The sequence below is a fragment of the Anabrus simplex genome, chromosome 7, assembly GCF_040414725.1.
Source record: "Anabrus simplex isolate iqAnaSimp1 chromosome 7, ASM4041472v1, whole genome shotgun sequence".
Taxonomy (NCBI): Eukaryota; Metazoa; Arthropoda; class Insecta; order Orthoptera; family Tettigoniidae; genus Anabrus; species Anabrus simplex.
Window position 1 is genome coordinate 105,661,323 of NC_090271.1, and position 21,826 is coordinate 105,683,148.

Here is a 21,826-nt window from a genome sequence, read left to right on the forward strand (position 1 = left end):
TTCTTTCTTTCTTTCTTTCTTTCGTTGCGTGAGGTTATATTTGCAGTGAGATATGCAAGTGCATTATTTGAATACTGTAAATGCACCTTTTTTGGATACATTTTGGAAATAGTTCTTTTTTTCATGGCATTTGAAAGGTATAAACTGTGAATCAAGGTTAACTGCATGCAGTAACGGGCTTAGAATATTTCGTAACGCGGCAAGGGTTGGTACTTCTGAATTGCGAATTGGCGGTTAATTTGAAATCACGTAATTCGAAGTCCGATTTTTGAGTCCCAACGACTTCGAATTAACGAGGTTTTATTGTAGTGAAGAGAGAATGGCATTCTACTAGCCTCTACAAAGCGTTTATCAAATCTGCAGAATGGTATGAAAACATTACCCTCTTGAGCTAACTGCCAGGTCGACCATAATGTACTTCCGAGCCCCAGCTGCGTAGGAAATGTAATTCAAATTGGAATAGCAAGGATGCGACCCTTTGAATTCGTAGAAAGGTCACGACTACTCAGTGGCAGAGTTATAACGCTTTTACTGTAGCAGACGTTTAGTAAAAGTAACAGATTTATAGACGCAGAAATTTTTTCGCTATGGATCATTCTATTGTAAAGACACATGGAATAGGTATTGTCAGCCAATACTCAACAGGTTCTCATTGATATTATGCCCATTTTAAATTAATGATTATTAAACACATGGAAATAAAGAATAATTGTACAGCTGCAAGAAAATACGGCATAACTAAAGGCAGATATTGACGTTGGCATGAAGACAAATATAGTCTAAAAAAGCATACTGTACAAGAGAGGCATTCAGTAGCTCATAATAAAGGTGCTTTAAAGAAGTTGAACATGAAATTTTTAGGTATGTGTGCAAAAAACCTCAAGATTGGAATGGCCATAATACGAGATGCGATATGAATGCAGGTTCACAAAGAGGAATTCCTTGAACTTACAAAGGCAGTATCAGATACCTCTAATGAAAATAATTAAAGAAGTAGGTAAGATGTTCATGATACTTGTGTGTGTTTATTTTTTTTCTCAAATTAAATTTGAAATTTGTTATAAATAAACTTATGATTTCACAAAGCACATTTAGGGGTCATCTAGCATTCAGGGTCATCTTGAATGCAGAGAAATACGGTATTTTAACAAGGTACCTATTTTGATCTATAGCAATTCACATTTTATCTTTTCAATATCTCCAAAATTAATTTCCACTTGAACAGACAGTATCTCCAAGATTTCGTAGGTACGTTAATAGTTTGAAGGACATGAAATCTTGTTCATTTATACTTATTTCACTGAACATGCTTTTACAGTTTTCAACAAATGATCTCACAGTATTTTCTGACTCCATAGTCTTTATTACCCTGATGATCTTCTTGATTTCTATTTTACACATATTTATGCCTCATGAAAGTTTGTATTGACCGGGTGAGTTGGCTGTGTGGTCAGGGGCACGCAGCTGTGAGTTTACATCCAGGAGATAGGGGGTTCAGCCCCACTGTCGACAGCCCTAAAGATGGCTTACCGTGTTTTCCCATTTTCACACCAGGCGAATGCTGGGGGTGTACCTTAATTAAGGCCATGGCCATTTCCTTCCCACTCCTAGGCATTTACTGTCCCATCGTTGCCATAAGACCTTTCTGTGTCGGACGACATAAAACAAATTGTTTAAAAAAAGTTTGTTTTGAAGAAGGGAAAGAAGGTGGTCTATATATGTAAAAATGCCTTTGTAAAGGCAGAACATCTTACAAAATTGTACAAAACTATTTTAATCCTCCTAGTCAGTACTATATATTTTACGTCCATTGAGACGAAACTTCACACATAAGTAGACATGTTTCGACCCGGCATTGGGTCATCCTCAGTAAGACATATAAAATGAATTTAAAATGTAGGAAACACACGAAATGAAATGTTATTAGAAAGTTTTTTAAAAAGCATGATGAAAGTTAAAAAACTGTGAAATGATCGTTAAAACAGTCTTGAGCTGGAGATCTTTCTGTTTCAATGTTTTGTTGTCCTTTGATGTGGTTCAACTGGTATCTGTATACTGTTGGCTTAGTTGTTGTGTTCTGACATGGGCTGATATACATAAGCATTATTGAAGTTGAACTGTCTGATTTTAGTCTGTAAAATGGATAATACAAATCAAATTAAGATTGAAAAATGGAGACTAACAGGAACAATATTTAGATTAAGTTATGAAGAACAAAAAATTAACTTACGTTACGTGGCCCGCTTGTATCACCCATGTTCTCCAACTATGAAGTCCAGCTCTCGACCGACTTGCTCCCGCAGTCGAAATGCAAGACGTGTTGCTACAAGGAAATGGAGTTGGGAAATGGGCCGGGGCTTGCGGGAGAATGGGAGTGTGCAGAATAATGGGGGCAGTGACTGGAACTGAGTGTAATAATTGTGAGTTCTTATGTTCCTGTTTTTTTACTACAAATGATCGGGATAAAAGTTTCCCATATTTTCTTTTTTTTTTTCATTTATCTCATAAGTTGAGGGCTGGGTTCTTATGTTGATCCATACTGATGTAAAAATTTGCTAAAATGTTGAGTAGTGGATCTTTTTGTTCACGTTGTAAAATTTTTAGATCTTGATCTATTGTAGTGTAATTGTGATTATAGTCTTTGTGATGGTTACTCATGGCAGAGAAACGATTATATTTTAAAGCGTTGTGATGTTCTGTATATCTTATGAGGAAGTTCCTACCAGTTTGTCCGATGTAACATGACCCGCATCCCTGACATTCCAGTTTATATATCCCAGAATTTGTGTATTTATTGTTAATATTTACTGTGTGAGAGTTAAATAATATTCTTTCATTAGTGTTGCTGGTTTTGAAAGCAGTTTTTAGGTTCTGTTTTCTTAGGACGTTGGTGATTATGTTATATTAATATTATTGCTAAATGTGAATGTGGCATATTTTTCTTTAGTTTTTGACTCTTTCGTCAAAGTAGTTGTGAGCTTGTTAGTATGTTTATTGATTTTATTATTTATAAATTTTGTGCTGAATCCGTTGTTCAAAGCTATTTCGCGGATGGTCCTGATTTCTTCTTTCAAATTTTTCTTTGAGAGCAGGATTTTTAAAGCTCTTTCTAACATGCTATTGTAGGCAGGTTTTTTGTGAGCTTCAGGATGTATTGAATTTTGTTTAATGGTGTTAGCGGTGTAAGTGTAACATATGACATTGTCAAGGTGTCTGATCCACTCATGGAAAATCAATAACCCATGCGTTCTGCGCTCTGTTCTGTAAACTCAACTGTCAAGCGACATCTTGACAGAAATTTATGAATATTTAAAAAATAGAGTTATAATTATCGTTGAGCATAAACAGTCGTATGCAACTCGCCTGTAATGGTAATTAAGACACTCGTATGGAAATTATAAAACTTGCTTCGCTCGTTTCATAAACATACTCGTGTCTCAATTATTGCCATTATAAGCTTGTTGCATAATGTACTATTTTAGATTATCATATTGTGTATTAATTATGTGATTGATCTATATATATTTTTCTCAAAATTTAACATATCTTTCCCTTTCCTCTGGAGTGTTTTGTGAAAATCAGTTTCTAAATGCCTTCTACTTTTCATGCACCTTTTCTTATTCTTGGACTGTCCATAACCATATTTGCTTGTCAATATAGTGGAAACTAGGTTTTGTTGTACTTAAGGTTACTGTGGCAGGTACAGTGACAGAATGGGGTCCATTTGTTGTAATTCGCATTCAGTGTTGATAACCATAATAGGTTGACGGGAGGAAAATTTTTACTGTCTGCCAGGGTCTTCTTCTTGTCTTTTAGCTTCCACAATTTGATCTTCTCAGAGGCATTTATCCCTGCACCCCTACAATGTTTAGAGATCCTTAAGTCCACCATGAGCAGCTTGCGTTGATAGCCTACACAGTCTGATCCTTTACTGGTCGAAGTTGACAGAGTTGAACAAGGAAAATTCAATTTAGCAGCTGTAGTTACCACTGGTGTAGGTAATGAGATAGTTAATGCACTTTTTTGAAAAACGTATTATAACTGCTTGAGTTACATCAACATTTTGGATACCGTAGCCACTACCATCATGGCAAGCATTCTTGGTGTGACCAGCATGCCCATCAACCCATTTGGATCATTTGATGAGCTGTGGTCGCTCGCAGTGTTTTGGTGCATGGATCAAATGACAAGCTCAACTCACAAGGACACAGTGTCTCGCTTATCTACGTATATTAGATTCCTTTTGCAATATAAATTCTCACAATACACACTGTAAGGAACTAGAGACATGTACTATTGGTAAACAATGCTGTCTGTATTTCCGCGTGACACTAGGATTGTTGAATAGCAGTTTATTTTCATTGGTATTCAGTATCCATTATGCAGTAGAACCGGCATTGCGGTAATGGCAGCGAGAGTTTGAACATGCTTGTAGATAGTCTTTTAGATGACGATTATGGCAATAATGATGTTTTGGAAAATGAATCCTAGTTCAAGGGTAGTGATAGCAACAGTGAAAGTTACTCATGTGCAAAGAGCATTGAAGAAAGTGAGAGTGAAAGTGCCGTGCCGGGTCCTTCGAAACACGTGCGGCCGATGACACAAAAGAACCATAGTGGTTGGAAATTGGAGAATCAAGACAATAATCTTGATATATATATATATATATATATATATATATATATATATATATATATATATATATATATATATATATATATATCCATTTCGTGGATAGAGCAGTGTTTCAGAAATACTTACAAAAATATTAGATTCCGCCTACCATACGAAACGGAACCACTCTTTTTGAAATTATTTCAAATGAAACCTTTATACCACAGCCAGCAGTCATTCAAGGAATGAAATATGGATAATTCATAACTTTCAATGGCATAAATCCTAAATTTGAGTGAATTACACTCATTAGTATTTTAAGCATGTTTTTGTGTGACAGGTACGCTCAAACTACCGGCAGGCAGATTAAATCTGATTCCACAGTCAACAATGTGGCCATTTATTGTGACTTGAATGGGTTAAGATCACCACAGGAAAGTTGGAACTCATCTTGAGGTCACTCTGAAACATGATCTTGTAGCTCCTGCCAAATCTTTTCCTTTTCTAGTTCATCACAACTAAATTATGGCGCATATGCAAAGAAGACACGAAGTCGAGAGGATGCAGTGTCAATTGTAAATGACATAAGGTGGTCTGGTCTGTATAGCGCTGACCCTCAGCAACTCAATCACAAACAGTGATGGCAATGCCATTTCTGTTGGATATACCATGGTAGGTAATTTATATCCATCTCCAATGTCACAAGATTTCTGACCTTTCCCCTGTGTTTCTTGCACATAAGCAGTGTCCACTTTTCGTTCTTTCAGTATCGCTGCAAGTTCATGGCTATGCCCAGTAAGAGTCCCTATGTTAAGCGTGGCTATGCGTAAATGTTCTCTGCATTGGGCTAGCTTCTTTAACTGGGTCTACCCTTGAACCAGTAGCCCTTGTCCATTAGTTGTGGCAGTCAGGCGAGGCCGACGCTCGTCGCTTTTGGGGGCAGCCCTAGCATTATTCGAAAGAACTGATGTAAACATGATCTATGATGTGACTGAGTTACCGACTGGCTTGTAGCCACAGCCTGGTGTTGGGCATTTTAGAGCTACTGCCAGCAGAAATTAAGGTCGCTCCTAACATAGAGAACAAACGTCTTTCGCAGCTGCTCCTGACATGGAGAACAGAACACTAAATCTGATATATGCCCATAGCCATGGACAAATACCTTTTACTGCAAACCTTCTATGCTGGTGTAGCAGGAGGAGAGGTGGTACTCCCACATGGCGCATCCCAGGTGGCGGATAGGGGGGTCCTAACCGACTTACCGGTGGACTTGACCAAAATAAAATAGCTCTTGCAGACCAAATATACAACCCCCTGTGGGTGGGGGACATAGACGAAGAATACACCCATGGTATCCCCTGCCTGTCGTAAGAGGCGACCAAGGGATGGTCGAATTAGAACCATGAGACTACTTATAATTAAAACCATCATGCAGGGAACACCATGGGTCGCTTTTACTTGCGGATAGTACAACTATGTTAGGTACACAATAGGTTTGTGATCAGTAGTGACAGTGTGTGATTCAAGGTGGGTTTTACAGTACTGTGATTAGTACCACTATATGAGCGACACCGTGGATAAGCGACACCATGGGGCTACCTTGCCTATGATTAGTACCCACTATGTGAGGAACACCACGGGATAGTACGAGTCCCCGTGATTAGTACACTTATGCGAGGTGCCGCAATGTGAAAAACACCATAGGTCTGTGTTACCCGTGAGTAATACCATAATGTGTGGAATACCGCGAGCCTACGCTACTTTTGATCAGTACTGCAACATTGCAAATACCATGGTTCTACCTTTCCTAGTGATAAGTACCATTATGAGGGGCTGATGATCTGGAGTTTGGACCCCTTTAGACTACAAGCATCATCGATTCAGTCTTGTGCTTTAGAAGCAGTCCCTTGGTCCCTTGGGGACAAAACATGACAGCCTCAGTTCCTTGAAGTGAGCTGGAAACCAGCAGTCAATCACACCCTGCACCCTGTTGAGTTAATGAGTTCTAAGTGATCCTTGTTTGTTTTGGAGAGGCTGCCAAACCACTTTCTTCCTCACTCTCTTTAGTATTTACCCTTTCTTCGTGTAGAGTGCAGTAGCCAATTTGGCAACTCTGGCTGTAGTAGAGATAGTAAATCCTATAAGTCGTTAAAAGACACCGAGCTGCCGCTAGAAAGTAGTGGTGTGAGGCAAGGTCATCATAATTTGTCCCCAACTATACTGTTGTTTAATGCTAATTTCTGGGAATATGGGACATTGCGGGTTGGATCCACTGATTGTTTTAAATTAATATCCAGCCATTCATTCTTCGTCATCAGGTTTTGTATTCTGGTCAGTGGATGATTTTGTACTTTTAAATTGCCATTACATTTCATACCATTAGAGGCTGATGGCCTAGATGTTAGGCCCCTTTAAACAAAAAGCATCATCATCATCATCAAATATCTTTTACTCTTACTAACTGTGAGTACTAGGATGCCACTTTCACCAGCCACACTGTTCCAAATTCCAGGTTCTCCCCCATAGCTACTGCTATGGACTTCACTCATGACCTTGATCTTGACCCCTGGAGAGAGGGTGTCCCAGTATTGTCAAGTCCCCTAGGACTGCCTCTTGATCCGCGGGTTCATTACCTAGGTATCTTCACCAGCCCACATTTCTGTAGGCCCCCTATCCGTCACCTGGGCACACGCCCTCAAGGGGTTGACAGGCTTCCCTGAGGGTATAGAAACCGGGCGAGTTGGCCGTGCGTGTAGAGGCGCGCGGCTGTGAGCTTGCATCCAGGAGATAGTAGGTTCAAATCCCACTATCGGCAGCCCTGAAGATGGTTTTCCGTGGTTTCCCATTTTCACACCAGGCAAATGCTGGGGCTGTACCTTAATTAAGGCCACGGCCGCTCCCTTCCAACTCCTAGGCCTTTCCTATCCCATCGTCGCCATAAGACCTATCTGTGTCGGTGCGACGTAAAGCCGCTAGCAAAAAGAAAAAAAAAGAGGGTATAGAATATAGTTTAATCTGGTGAGAAAACGAATTTTCTCCACTACTTCAAAGATATGTTTTTAAATGCCCATCTACATCACTTACTACTTTTTACTCTATCATATGTTGATTATTTTCTATAACTTCCATGCATTTTTCATTATAATTAAAGAAACAATTAAGACATTCACATGAAGTTTTGTATGGTAGTGTATTAATTATTAGGAACTATATATTCTTTTTTGCAAGTTGTTTTACGTCGTACCGACACAGATAGGTCTTATGAAAACAATGGGACAGGAAAGGGCTAGGTAAGGTACAGCCCCAGCATTTGCCTGGTGTGAAAATGGGAAACCACGGAAAACCATCCTCAGGGCTGCTGACAGTGGGGTTCGAACCTACTATCTCCCGAATACCGTATATTCTAGGCCCTGTACTTTGATACAAGTAATTTAACGTTCAAGAATAATTAGTACTGCAAAAATTGAAAAGAAAAAATCATATCAAAGGTGACTACTAAGAAAATAATATTTTCTGAAGAAATGGCTTAGAGATACTCTTGTGGTGGTGGTGATTACTGTTTTAAAAGGAAGTACAATCAGGCATTCATCCTCCATTAACACTAATCACAAGGAAAATGGAAGATGCCTGACGCTTTAAGGAATGAAGGTATCGGCAAAAGCAAGGGAAAGACGCCAAAGAGCATGCAAATGAAAGACTTCTTAGGCATTGAAACCTAATACTGTTGGGGTCGGAATAGAACAAAAGTTGACCAAGGGAGGCCAGACAGGAATGATGAAAGTGAGGAGCGTGACACAAGTAACTGGAAACAGTGTCAGACTCAGCTAGATGAAGCACGGTTGCCAACTCATGCTCCCACTTTGAGAGCCTCTGGCCTACCCTTTAGTCGTCCCTTGCAACAGGCAGGGAATACCCCCACCCACTCTTTATGTTGTTGATATAAGTTTATAAATCATTTCAGCAAGAAAATCTTGTTAAATATATAATGAATTGGAGTATTTATAATATAAATCTTATTTAGTTGCAAAAGAGGAAATATGATAAATATTGTACATATAATTACTAGGTTCTTCAATGAATCTTAATATTACACTGACTGACAGAGCAAATGCAACACCAAGAAGGAGTGGTCAGAACTTTATGCCAATTGCAGGGTAGACTGACGTCACTGAGGTATGCTCATGATGTGAAATGCGCCGCTGTGCTGCACACGTAGCGAACGATAAATGGGACACGGCGTTGGCGAATGGCCCACTTCGTACCGTGATTTCTCAGCCGACAGTCATTGTAGAACGTGTTGTCGTGTGCCACAGGACACGTGTATAGCTAAGAATGCCAGGCCGCCGTCAACGGAGGCATTTCCAGCAGACAGATGACTTTATGAGGGGTATGGTGATCGGGCTCAGAAGGGCAGGTTGGTCGCTTCGTCAAATCGCAGCCAATACCCATAGGGATGTGTCCACGGTGCAGCGCCTGTGGCGAAGATGGTTGGTGCAGGGACATGTGGCACGTGCGAGGGGTCCAGGCGCAGCCCGAGTGACGTCAGCACGCGAGGATCGGCGCATCCGCCGCCAAGCGGTGGCAGCCCCGCACGCCACGTCAACCGCCATTCTTCAGCATGTGCAAAACACCCTGGCTGTTCCAATATCGCCCAGAACAATTTCCCGTCGATTGGTTGAAGGAGGCCTGCACTCCCGGCGTCCGCTCAGAAGACTACCATTGACTCCACAGCATAGACGTGCACGCCTGGCATGGTGCCGGGCTAGAGCGACTTGGGTGAGGGAATGGCGGAACGTCGTGTTCTCCGATGAGTCACGCTCCTGTTCTGTCAGTTATAGTCAGCGTGGAGAAAGGTCAAATCCGGCAGTAACTGTGGAGCGCCCTACCGCTAGACAACGTGGCATCATGGTTTGGGGCGCTATTGCATATGATTCCACGTCACCTCTAGTGCGTATTCAAGGCACGTTAAATGCCCACCGCTACGTGCAGCATGTGCTGCGGCCGGTGGCACTCCTGTACCTTCAGGGGCTGCCCAATGCTCTGTTTCAGCAGGATAATGCCCGCCCACACACTGCTCGCATCTCCCAACAGGCTCTACGAGGTGTACAGATGCTTCCGTGGCCAGCGTACTCTCCGGATCTCTCACCAATCGAACACGTGTGGGATCTCATTGGACGCCGTTTGCAAACTCTGCCCCAGCCTCGTACGGACGACCAACTGTGGCAAATGGTTGACAGAGAATGGAGAACCATCCCTCAGGACACCATCCGCACTCTTATTGACTCTGTACCTCGACGTGTTTCTGCGTGCATCGCCGCTCGCGGTGGTCCTACATCCTACTGAGTCGATGCCGTGCGCATTGTGTAACCTGCATATCGGTTTGAAATAAACATCAATTATTCGTCCGTGCCGTCTCTGTTTTTTCCCCAACTTTCATCCCTTTCGAACCACTCCTCCTTGGTGTTGCATTTGCTTTGTCAGTCAGTCAGTGTATTTCATGAATGGTAATGGATATAAGTTAAATGTGCAAAAAAATTAATTTCAGGTAGCATTTTTAGTTGCTGAGTTATAAAAAGTTTAAATTCTACTAAATTTAAGCAACCAAAAGTTATACCCTTCCTTTTAAATTTTTGGTTATACATTCTGTCTGAATGTTGACTTCATGTTAATTAGTTTCCTTATTTGATATTACTTTTTTTCTATTTCTTTGCTTTTAGTCGTGGTCAGCTTGGACATGGGGAGACGGAATTCCAGGATTTACCCCCACGTAAAGTGGAAACATTTTGTGGTTTAAAAGTCATCAAAATCTCTGCAGGTGGTTGGCACTCAGCTGCTGTCACGGAAATGGGTGACCTGTATACTTGGGGTTGGAACAATATTGGACAACTTGGATTTCCAATGACAAAATCAAATCTTAGAAGTGCAAATCAGTATAAAAAGACTAGTGAGGAGATAGATAAAGAATATGCCATGTCCCTCCAGCATGTTAGTAACCAATTAGCCCACAAAACTGTCCACAGTAATGTTGAAGGTGAGGAAGGAACTTTAACTGAGGTGTCTGAAAGGAAAAGCAAAAGGACAAAGCATAGTCTTTCCAGTGATGTAAGTGAAAGTTCTGTTGAAAATTTAAAATGTTTGCTTGAAAGTAGAGGGGATAACAGTGCCATCATTGCTAGTGATGGTGAATCTAGTGTTGACAGAGAAGACTGCTCCTCCAGAACTGCTGTGTCTGTAGCAGTACTTTCAGAACCATGGCCTGTGGATTTTCCACTTGGTATTGATGTCAATGTAGTTGATGTTTCTTGTGGTAATCGTCATACAGTTGTATTACTAGGTAAGAACATTTTTTTTAAATTATTGTCTCTTACTGTTATAACATCATGTTTAGTTTGGTGATCTTTATCATATTCATTTCCCTCATTAATATTGTAGATGATGGATCTGTCTGGGGCTGTGGATGGAATGCATATAATCAGCTTGGAAGACCATCACATACGTTGCTGTACTCAAGTCAGATGACCAAGATTCCTTTGCCCTGTGATATGAAAATAAATACACCTGTTTCAGTTCGCTGTGGAGCTTGGAACACTGCTATCTTAGTAATGAGTCAAGATATACACTAGCTAAATATTAAAAACAAATGTACTGTATACTTTTATACTGGGTTGCAGGTGTTTTCCAACCTCATACTACCACTGATAATTTGAGTAGAGAAAACTTTGCTACATCATTCATGTGCTGTGATACATCCTGTGCCAACAATTCACGGTACTTTCTAGTCCTCCCCCTAGAGATATATGTCCCGTTTGAGGATGTTTGCCCCTACCACTACAGTTTCTCCTTTGAGGTAGTGAAGTTCTTGTGGATACTTCTTACATCATCCCTGTTTTTTTTAACCTTTCAAGAAGCTGAGAGCAAAATGTTGTTTGACATCTAGTATCTACTTTGGTTTTGAAAAATGTGTGTGTTCTAATCCTCAGGCTGTTCGATATGAGTCCATTAGTTGTGGTAATGATTTGTTTGCTATCATCATATATTTGTGCTCACCATCTTTGATCAAGGAATTAGTAATAATAATTGTATGGCCTCAGGGGTTCTGTGGTACAGACATTCTGAAGTAGTGCCATCTATGTAGCCTGCCTATAAATTTTGGTGTGCTGATTATGCTCCTAGATAGCAACAAAAGTGGAATTCTACTGGATTGGATAGTTAAGCTGAGTTAATTTAATTTTGTCAGTTGACACTGATCACTCCACCAGAGATCTTTAACATTTAAGTGACATGAAGTGCCAAGAGTTTTGACCATCCTTCAGAAATCGACTACCTCAGTCGGAATCAAACCTGTGAAATCGGGTTAAAATCAAACACTCTACCACCAATCCACCATGCCAGCTTAGAAGTTAGTTACTTCTTGCCATAGATCGTTAAGCGAGCATGTGTGTTTCTGTGTCCAGTGTGATGACTACGTGTTATGTGTGGTATGATGATGATGATGATGATGAATAGAGGCAAAAAACTGTTGATAGTTATCACCATCAGTACTGTCAGTTATCATGAGTTTTACTATCAGAAGTTTTCAAAAAAAATGAAACCATGTCACAATGCCAGAACACAGAACATTCATTGAACACATTCCACAAAAATTCAGTAGAGCACTCAATTATTACATGCAATGTTATTGGGAAAAATAAAGTTCATTGCAGAGCTGTATTGTCAAATTCTTAAGGGTACAATCACAGATTCCACCTTTACATACATACATACATACATACATACATACATACATACATACATACATACATGCATGCATGCATGCATGCATGCATACATACATACATACATACATACATACATACATACATACATACATACATTATCTTCATAGACCGTTATGCCTTTCAGCATTCAGTCTGCAAGCCTCTGTGAATTTCCTAAACGTCACCATAATTCTCTATTTGCAACTAGTGCCGTGGCCTCATTTAGTTCTATACCTCTTATCTTTAAATCGTTAGAAACTGAGTCTAACCATCGTCGTCTTGGTCTCCCTCTACTTATCTCACCCTCCGTAACAGAGTCCATTATTCTCCTAGGTAACCCATCCTCGCCCATTTGCCTCACATGATCCCACCACCAAAGCTGGTTTATGCGTACAGCTTCATCCATCAAGTTCATTCCTAATTAGCCTTTATTTCATCATTCCGAGTACCTTCTTGCCATTGTTCCCACCTGTTTGTACCAGCAATCATTCTATCTACTTTCATGTGTGTTATTTCTAATTTATGAATAAGATATCCTGAGTCCACCCAGCTTTCGCTCCCGTAAAGCAAAGTTGGTCTAAAAAGACATCGATGTAAAGATAGTTTTGTCTGGGAGCTGACTTCCTTCTTACAGAATATTGTTGATCGCAACTGCGAGCTCACTGCATTAGCTTTACTACACCTTGATTCAATCTCACTTATTATATTACCATCCTGGGAGAACACACAACCTAAATACTTGAAATTATCTATCTGTTCTTGCTTCGTATCACCAATTTGACATTCAATTCTGTTGAATTTCTTACCTAGTGACATCAATTTAGTCTTCGAACGGCTAATTTTCATACCATACTCATTGCACCTATTTTCAAATTCCAAGATATTAGACTGCAGGCTTTCGGCACAATCTGCCATTAAAACCAAGTCATCAGCATAGGCCAGACTGATTACTACATTTCCACCTAACTGAATCCCTCTCTGCCATTTTATACCTTTCAGCAGATGATCCATGCAAACTACAAACAGCAAAGGTGAAAGATTACAGCTTGTCTAAACCCTGAAAGTACCCTAAACCAAAAACTCATTCTACCATCAATTCTCACCGAAGCCCATTTGTCAACATAAATGCCTTTGATTGATTTTGATAATCTAACTTTAATTCCGTAGTCCCCCAGTATATCGAATATCTTTTCCCTCGGTACCCTGTCAGATGCTTTCTCTAGATCTACGAAACATAAACACAACTGTCTGTTCCTCTTGTAGCATTCTTCACTTACCTGGCGCATACTGAAAATCTGATCCTGACAGCCCCTCTGTGGTCTGGAACCACACTGATTTTCATCCAACTTCCTCTCAACGACTGATCGCACCCTCCCTTCTAAGATGCCAGTGAATACTTTGCCTGGGATACTAATCAGTGAGATACCCCGATAATTATTGCAATCCTTCTTGTTCCCCTGCTTATAGATAGGTGCAATTACTGCTTTTGTCCAAGCCATTTCATCCTTGCCTTCCCACTATGACTTCACCATTTCAGGTCTAATTTCATCTATTCCTGCTGCCTTATGACAATGGAGTTTATTTACCATCCTTTCCATTTCCTCAAGTGTATTTTCTCCAACATCATTTTCCTCCTCCCCATGAGCTTGGCTGTTCGCAACACCACCAGGAAGATTTCTTTTTACGTAGAGAAGATGTTCAAAATATTCCCTCCACCTCTCCAGTGATCCGCTGGGATCTATTATGAGTTCACCTGATTTATTCAAAACACTGTTCATTTCCTTTTTCCCTCGCTTCCTAAGATTCTTTATTGCTGTCCAGAAAGGTTTCACTGCTTCTTGACCTAGCCTTTCCAGGTTCTTACCAAAATCTTCCCATGACTTCTTTTTGGATTGAACAACTATTTGTTTCGCTCTGTTTCTTTCATCAACGTACAATTTCCTGTCTCCCTCGGCCCTTGTTTGAAGCCATTTCTGATAAGCCTTCTTTTTACATTTACAAGCTGCTCTCACTTCATCATTCCACCAAGAAGTTTGCCTTTTCCCATCTTTACACACAGTTGTTCCTAGGCATTCCCTTGCTGTTTCTACTACAGCATCTCTGTATGCCAGCCATTCTCTTTCTATATCCTGATTCTTCTTACTGTCTACTGTTTGAAACTTCTCACTAATCATATCCATGTACTTCTGTCTAATTTCCTCGTCCTGGAGATTTTCTACTCTTATTAATTTGCAGATAGATTTCACTTTCTCTATCCTAGGCCTAGGGATACTTAGTTCACTACAGATCAGATAGTGGTCTGTATGATCGAAAAATCCCTGGAAAACTCATACATTCCCATTCCTAACAGATTTCCTGAATTCGAAGTCAGTTAAGATATAGTCTATTATGGATCTGGTACCCCTAGCCTCCCATGTGTAGCGGTGAATAGCCTTATGCTTGAAGAATGTATTCGTAATGGCTAAACCCATACTAGCAGAGAAGTCCAGCAAACACTTTCCATTCAAAACAGACTTTCAACGTATTAGGTCGTGTTACGTACATGTAGTACGTGTTGAAGAGATGTTAAGTACAGAACAAAAATGGCCAGCCGGACACCAGTGGGATTCGAACCCACAACCTCCCGATTTCGTGTCGGTTGCTCTACCAATTGAGCTATGGTGGCCTAGGTCATCTTTGTTCTGTTTGAAAGGATTTGAGCTACAGGTCTGGCACTGCTGCTAGCACACTGTAGAGTGCGTTTAAGTTGCCCATTGTGGGGCATGTCAATGAATATTGAATTTTCATGACCACATTGTAATCGAAACAGACTTTCAACATATTAGGTCGTGTTACGTACATGTAGTACGTGTTGAAGAGATGTTAAGTACAGAACAAAAATGGCCAGCCGGACACCAGTGGGATCCGAACCCACAACCTCCCGATTTCGGGTTGGTTGCTCTACCAATTGAGCTATGGTGGCCTAGACCATCTTTGTTCTGTTTGAAAGGATCTGAGCTACAGGTCTGGCACTGCTGCTAGCACACTGTAGAGTGCGTTTAAGTCGCCCGTTGTGGGGCATGTCAATGAATATTGAATTTTCACGACCGCATTGTAATCGAAACAGACTTTCAATGTATTAGGCCCAGTTACGTACATGTAGTACGTGTTGAAGAGATGTTAAGTACAGAACACTGTGGATTGTATAGTCCTAGCCACCTGAGCAAAGGAAAGCCATAACTCAGAATATGTCCAAGATGCCCACTCTCATTCCGTAGCAACTGGTATCTCGACTCTCAAGACCACGTACTAGGCCACTCAGCTGTTGCCCATGGTTCACGAACTAGGACGTGACTACAATAACCCACACCATGAACCATTCTACCTTTACAATCATCATCATCATCATCATCATCATCATCATCATCATCATCATCATCATCATCATCCATGTCCTACTCCAGTCACCCGGGTGTGGTTTTCATCTTTATAATACTAAAAAAAGTTGTGTTTAATTTGGATAATATTAAAAAGTTTTGGGACATGTTTCATCCTTCCTTTTGGGACATCATCAGCTGAAAATTCTTATAAGATAAGTAAAGACGTAAGTAGTCAGATGTGTCTTTTACTAGTTCAATTCCACTTGTCAGTACAAGATGCTTCAAACATGCCTACTTTTAACATTGCTAATGGCCCTTATTTATCATTCTAGGACTATTCAACTATGGCACAATCTTTCTCCTTTCGTGCACTTAAGTCAAATATTCTGCCTGCCCCATAAATTTTAAGCTAAGAACAGTAATCACAATCATCATATCGACACAAGAAGAACTCGACCATCGGCCACAACTTTTAACTGGTTAAGCGCGTCACAAGATTAACTATCTACTTACAGTTTTACACAAATTCTACTAAGCATTTTTTTACAATGTTTCCTAGCACAATTAAAATCCTTAATATGGACTGCAAGTACACCATGCAACAACTCTAAGCCGAACCACAGTGTACCTGATAGATTACATTTCATTCAAATGTAGATCAACGAAATTTTATATCATCAAATACAGACATTGAACTTGATAATACTTCAACATAAGTGTTAACACCATTTTAAGCAATTTTTATTACTGGATCCAGCAATCCTTTATAATCATAGTCATGTCATTAGTAGACAAACACGGCTGACCATATGACATAATATAGTAACATAAGTACAAAATACGAAAACGTTGTACGAACTTACCTGTGCCTCAGAAATGCTTTATCAACTCAGCTGTAAGTTTTAGTGTGGAACGATGAACATTTTAAATACAAGAACATTGCATTTTAAACATACATCATCCATGTACACAATAGTAGAATTTAAGTCTTAATTCTCATATCATTTAACTTAACGATTGTTTAAGTCAGGAAGAAAAAATTGTAAATTGATAATGCTTCTATTTATACTATGTGACATTCTTCATTGTATTTAGTGATGTTTTAATTATATGTTATGTTAACCAGCTGAGGATGACCTTCAAAGGGGTCGACACCAGTCCTGTACAATAATAATAGATAAAGTATTGATTAGGTGGAAGCTTCAAAATTTTATATTTGTGAATCATACTTTTTAAACCGCTGTCCAAAGTTTCAAAGCATATTAGGCGATTTTGGACACAAATAGTCCTTTATTTTATTTCTACGTACTTTCTGCTTTAGTGTTGTGATATTTAAAGTGTTCTGAGGGTGTCCAAAATACAACTAGCTGGTTAAAATCATTGTAATGATAAATGTAATGTCTTACTGATCGTTCTTTATTTTCTGGCAAGGTAAAATGTAAAATTTCCCAGACTAAATTGAAATATTAATATTTATAAACTGCACAGAAATCCTACTGAAAGATCGTAATTTTTCTCACAAACAATACAAATCATAATGCAAAAAACAAGTTGATACAGTGAACATGTAGCTGCCATGGCCTATAAATCTAAAATATATTTTCTCTGAAAATAAACATTCCTCTCTTCTCAACATGGGCTGGAAGTATTTTCAAAATTTGTTCTGTAGCTATTGTATTCTGATTGGGGATATTAGGGAACACAAACACTTTTCTGCTGTTTTTATGTGGGCGCAAGTATTTGACATCCACATCCCTTAAACAAATATTTGAGGCAAACGAATATTTGAGACCACGCCAAAATACTGCCTCATATGCTCTTTGTTCCTCAAATTGTATTTATAATCTGCAACAAGGAAAGCCTCTTCTTGCAACACCAGAACATAATTACCTTAGTCATTATCTTCATTGTGCATTTCATCGCATTCATTTTCACTGCTGCTGCCAGCACTATTACTTGTTTCTGCTCTGCTTTCATCTTGGCAGAAGTCAGGGCCAAAAATCTACTTCCCTGGTAGAACATTTCATTTGCAACGGCGGGAAGTAGCAGGTTGTCTTGGAGGGTAACGAGCTTCCTTCTTCCTCATTTAGCACTGTTGTCCTCCCACTTAATTCGGATGTACTTTCTGCACTGTATTTTGTAGGGTGGACCAAGGTATACTGTACAAATCAAATGCTTTCCTCTAAGACAACTTGCCACTTTTAATATCACGTACCTACGGCTTTATATAATAGTTTTGGTTCATAATTACACCTTGAAGTAGCTCCTATCTGCCTCTGATCATTTCTAGGCATTGTCCGAAATTACCCAGACTGCTTTCACTTTTCAACAAAATGTGCGTAAAACACTACTTTTCACTAAATCACACCAAAATTCCTCGGCAATTATTTATAAACACTTTAATCAGTTGATCTCGCTAAGAACTATAGTTATAATGCATTCCTTCCGGTCGCGACAATCGAAAGTATCCACTTAATGACAATGCATGAACTTTCAACAATGACAATGCACACTGGAAAATTTCTAAAGTATGTAGTTGACTCGTAATAAAAAATGTGGCGCGGGAAACATAACCTCAAAGTCAAACTAAAACGTGCGCGGAAATGCAAAGCAGCGGTGACTTGTTGTTATGCTAAAAAAAATTTTTAAAAAAAAAGCAAATCTAGTATACTGTCGGAAACCACCTCTGTTACATGTGATAAATATCATTTTTGATCCGTATTGATGATATTTGATTGGAATAATAGCTATAAGTTAATTTATTAATTTGACCACCTAATCAATACAGTAAGTCTGGTCTTTGTTGATTTACATTGACATGTTAACTAAAATGGTACATGTTTCGCCTTGTATATAGGCATCATCAGCCATTGCCTTATCCTTGAAATAACTTCACCATATGCCATTGACTTTTGATTTTTATCTCATGTAAACAAATAATTACAGGTCGCTTGACCATCCTTCGACATTAATTTATTCAACTTTATTTTTTGAATAAATACGATTTTGATCGTCATTTTCATCATTGTCTAATTGTAACATAATTTTATAACAATCTTACCACTTGTTTATAATAGACTGTTGCTTTGTTCATTTTAATTATAATATTAGCCTTCTAATGTCAATCTTGCAAATACTTTTACCAATTGTAAACTCCTCACTCATTGCAATATCTTTAAAACCAACATTGTAAAAGTCTTTTACCATATGTTAAGTTTAGTTCAAATCTCTCCAAGGCTTTTTTAAAAATTAGTTTTATTTTATTTATATGTAAATCAGGTGCCTGATTTTATTTCAAGGTTAAGGCAATGGATGATGATGCCTATATACAAGGCAAAACATGTACCATTTTAGTTAACATTTCAATGTAAATCAACAAAGACAAGACTTATTGTATTGATTAGGTGGTCAAATTAATAAATTAACGTATTGTTATTATTCCAACCACCTCAGTGTCCGAAATCACCCCATTTTCGTTAGTTCTAAATGTCAAGTTTTCTTGACTGCAAAATAGTCAATCACATGGTCCTACAATAGTTGATCACTAGGGCCCAGATTTCTATGTAATATCAAAGTTTGAATTGTACATAAAAATGTATAAAAATTAAAATTAAAAAATACAAAATGTGTGAAAACACTGTATCAGTGAAATGTGTAATTAAATATGTAATTTTCATAAAATATGTAGTAGTATTAATGTAGTAAATGTACAAAATGTTTGTGTATCCCTTTTATTATGACTTATGGTTATGATATGTGACAATAAAATTGTTTTTAATACCTCCATATTTTATGACAAAGTTATCATTGTTGCTTTAGATAATGTACGTCTCCTGTTTTATCATTTTGACAGTAAGTATAGTTAATTATTAAATAATCAATTAAGGGGATAATCATAATACTGCAGATGTATAAAAAAGAATGTTAAGCACTGTAAATTGCGGAGAGTATATCGAACCTTTGTCCTGTTACTCAATGAGTTTGGGTATGAAGTGAAATGAATCTTTGTAACAAGTGTTTACGACTGGATTCAACAAAGGAATTAATGTGATGTAATGAATGATGTGATATATGATAGTAGAAAGGGAAGGGGTGAAACCTGTGACGACACATAGCTTACTCCTGTAGAGTAGCACCAGTGGGTCTGCTGAAGGCTTAATGTCCCCATCTGAAGGAGGAATCACCATCAACAGTGTCATATACTCTCTCTTCATATGAACACTGAGGAGAGGTTTGGAATTGAATCCAAATTTTAGGCACTCAATCTAATGACTAACATTCTGATGGTGAAACATTTTTCGACCAGCGGGACTCGAACCGACTAACTATGGTTTAAGACCATATAGATTTGATGCCTTAACAATCATGGCCACCAGGCGGGTGCATTTTATACAATTTATATTGATGTAGCTAATTTCCTGTTGCCCTCATGCTCTGAAGATGTAAAAAATGAATGTTACTAAATGAAGGTAATATTGTTTATATGTACAAAAATGTTACATTCTTTGCATAATATATAAAATATATAATATTTCTAAGAATATGTACAAATATGTAAAATTAAACTCAAGTATAACCATATCAGAACCACAATTCGTCGAGATTTTTCATTTTCAGCTATCTACAATTAAATGAATGGAATATGTATTTACCTTAGAATCTGACTCTGTTGATCAGTTATGAATTCCTTCACAAGCTTTTTCTCGATAGAAATGGTACTAAGATTGCTGAGTCTTTCATTGTTCTTTGTATTATCCATGTATGCTTTTATCCTCTTCAGAGTATTCATACTCCTTTCAAAGGAAGCTGTGGTTGCAGGAAATGTTAATATTAAGCTAATTAATTTTGATATTTCCACATACTTTGGTTCTATGTCATTGAGGACAATATAAATATAAAAGTTATTGAGGAGACAAAATGTTTTTCTGTATCAAAATAAATGTTTATCGATTCATTTTCCAATATTTCCCTATTAAAAAAAGGGGTATATGTTCATAAGATTGTTCAGTTTAATAGCAAGGAAGCTCTCTTTTTAAACTATGAAGTGAATTGGTTTCAACAAAACAAACTGAATGTTTTCAAAATCATATTTCCATTTGCATAATTAAAGTGCCAGAACTTCATAAGTTAAAATTTTGAGCATTTGGAATGTCCTGTCATCTACATTTATCTCACTATTTATTTTTTGACATTTTTCAATGCAAGAGGATGCCATGTTTTCTGATTGCATGTCCTTGAGGACACCCATGGTTTTCCTAATTTAAGTATTGCACAGAATTACGTTAGATGTGGTTTTATGTTGCGGTAGAGCAAGGAGATGGTCTATATAAATAAACATTTCTCTATAGAGACAGAGGAAATAAATTAATTTGGCCTTCTTGAGTTTTTTTAGGCAACCCAACTGCAGAACTGTACAACTTGCTGTGCACCGGTTCCCTGCAAAAGTGTACCTGACATCTCCCTATTTGAAGACAGCAATGAAGATGAATAAGATGAATATGATACTCCAACGTCCATAAATCAAGGTATGAGCAATGATATGGAAAATTTGCATACTGAGCTGGACGATAAGGACAAGGAGCAACAGATAGAGCTTGAAGAGGTCCGAGGTCCAACCTGGCCCCTTAAAATGGCAGAAACTGTAAACATCATGTTCTGATATTATTATTTAGACTTTCACGGCCTGTGTAACTGTTCGTGAGGTATATTTTTGGGCTTATGCCGTGTAATTAATTATAAAACACACTCAACGCATTTCAAAAAGAACCTAGCCTTTCTTCATCAGGAGACAACAGAGAAATGAAATGACGCATAACAGGTTGCTAGGAGAAAGCAACAAGGAACTTGAAAAAGTGCCCTAAGATGTAAACGGAACGCCATTTTAGCCCCAGCTAGAGACAACGAATGGCAACAGTAAAGCATTACTCACTAATGGTTCTGATAATAGGTAACCATGATTCACTGAGGTTGTAGCCTGCATCGCGGTTGAAATTATCTGGGTGTTTACGTATTTCAACCGGTTCCCTGATAATTCTTGGGCGATATTGCTTTATACAGGCAAGAACATCCACTTCTTGGAACAAGACATCATGACTA

General features: G+C 38.6%; 1 protein-coding gene and 1 non-coding gene across 2 annotated transcripts in view; one reads left to right on the forward strand and one right to left on the reverse strand.

Moving 5' to 3' along the window:
• Positions 1-11,237, forward strand: part of LOC136877716 (uncharacterized) — a 70,555-nt gene extending 59,318 nt beyond the window's left edge. Inside the window, exons 6-7 of the mRNA XM_067151927.2 lie at positions 10,332-10,948; positions 11,047-11,237. Of these exons, the coding sequence (XP_067008028.2) occupies positions 10,332-10,948; positions 11,047-11,237 (808 nt within the window). The remainder of the gene's footprint in view (positions 1-10,331; positions 10,949-11,046) is intronic.
• A 3,722-nt stretch (positions 11,238-14,959) lies between these two features.
• On the reverse strand, positions 14,960-15,036 carry TRNAS-CGA (transfer RNA serine (anticodon CGA)). Its single transcript has one exon. It is a non-coding gene; the product is annotated as a tRNA-Ser (tRNA).
• Positions 15,037-21,826: the final 6,790 nt, after the last annotated feature.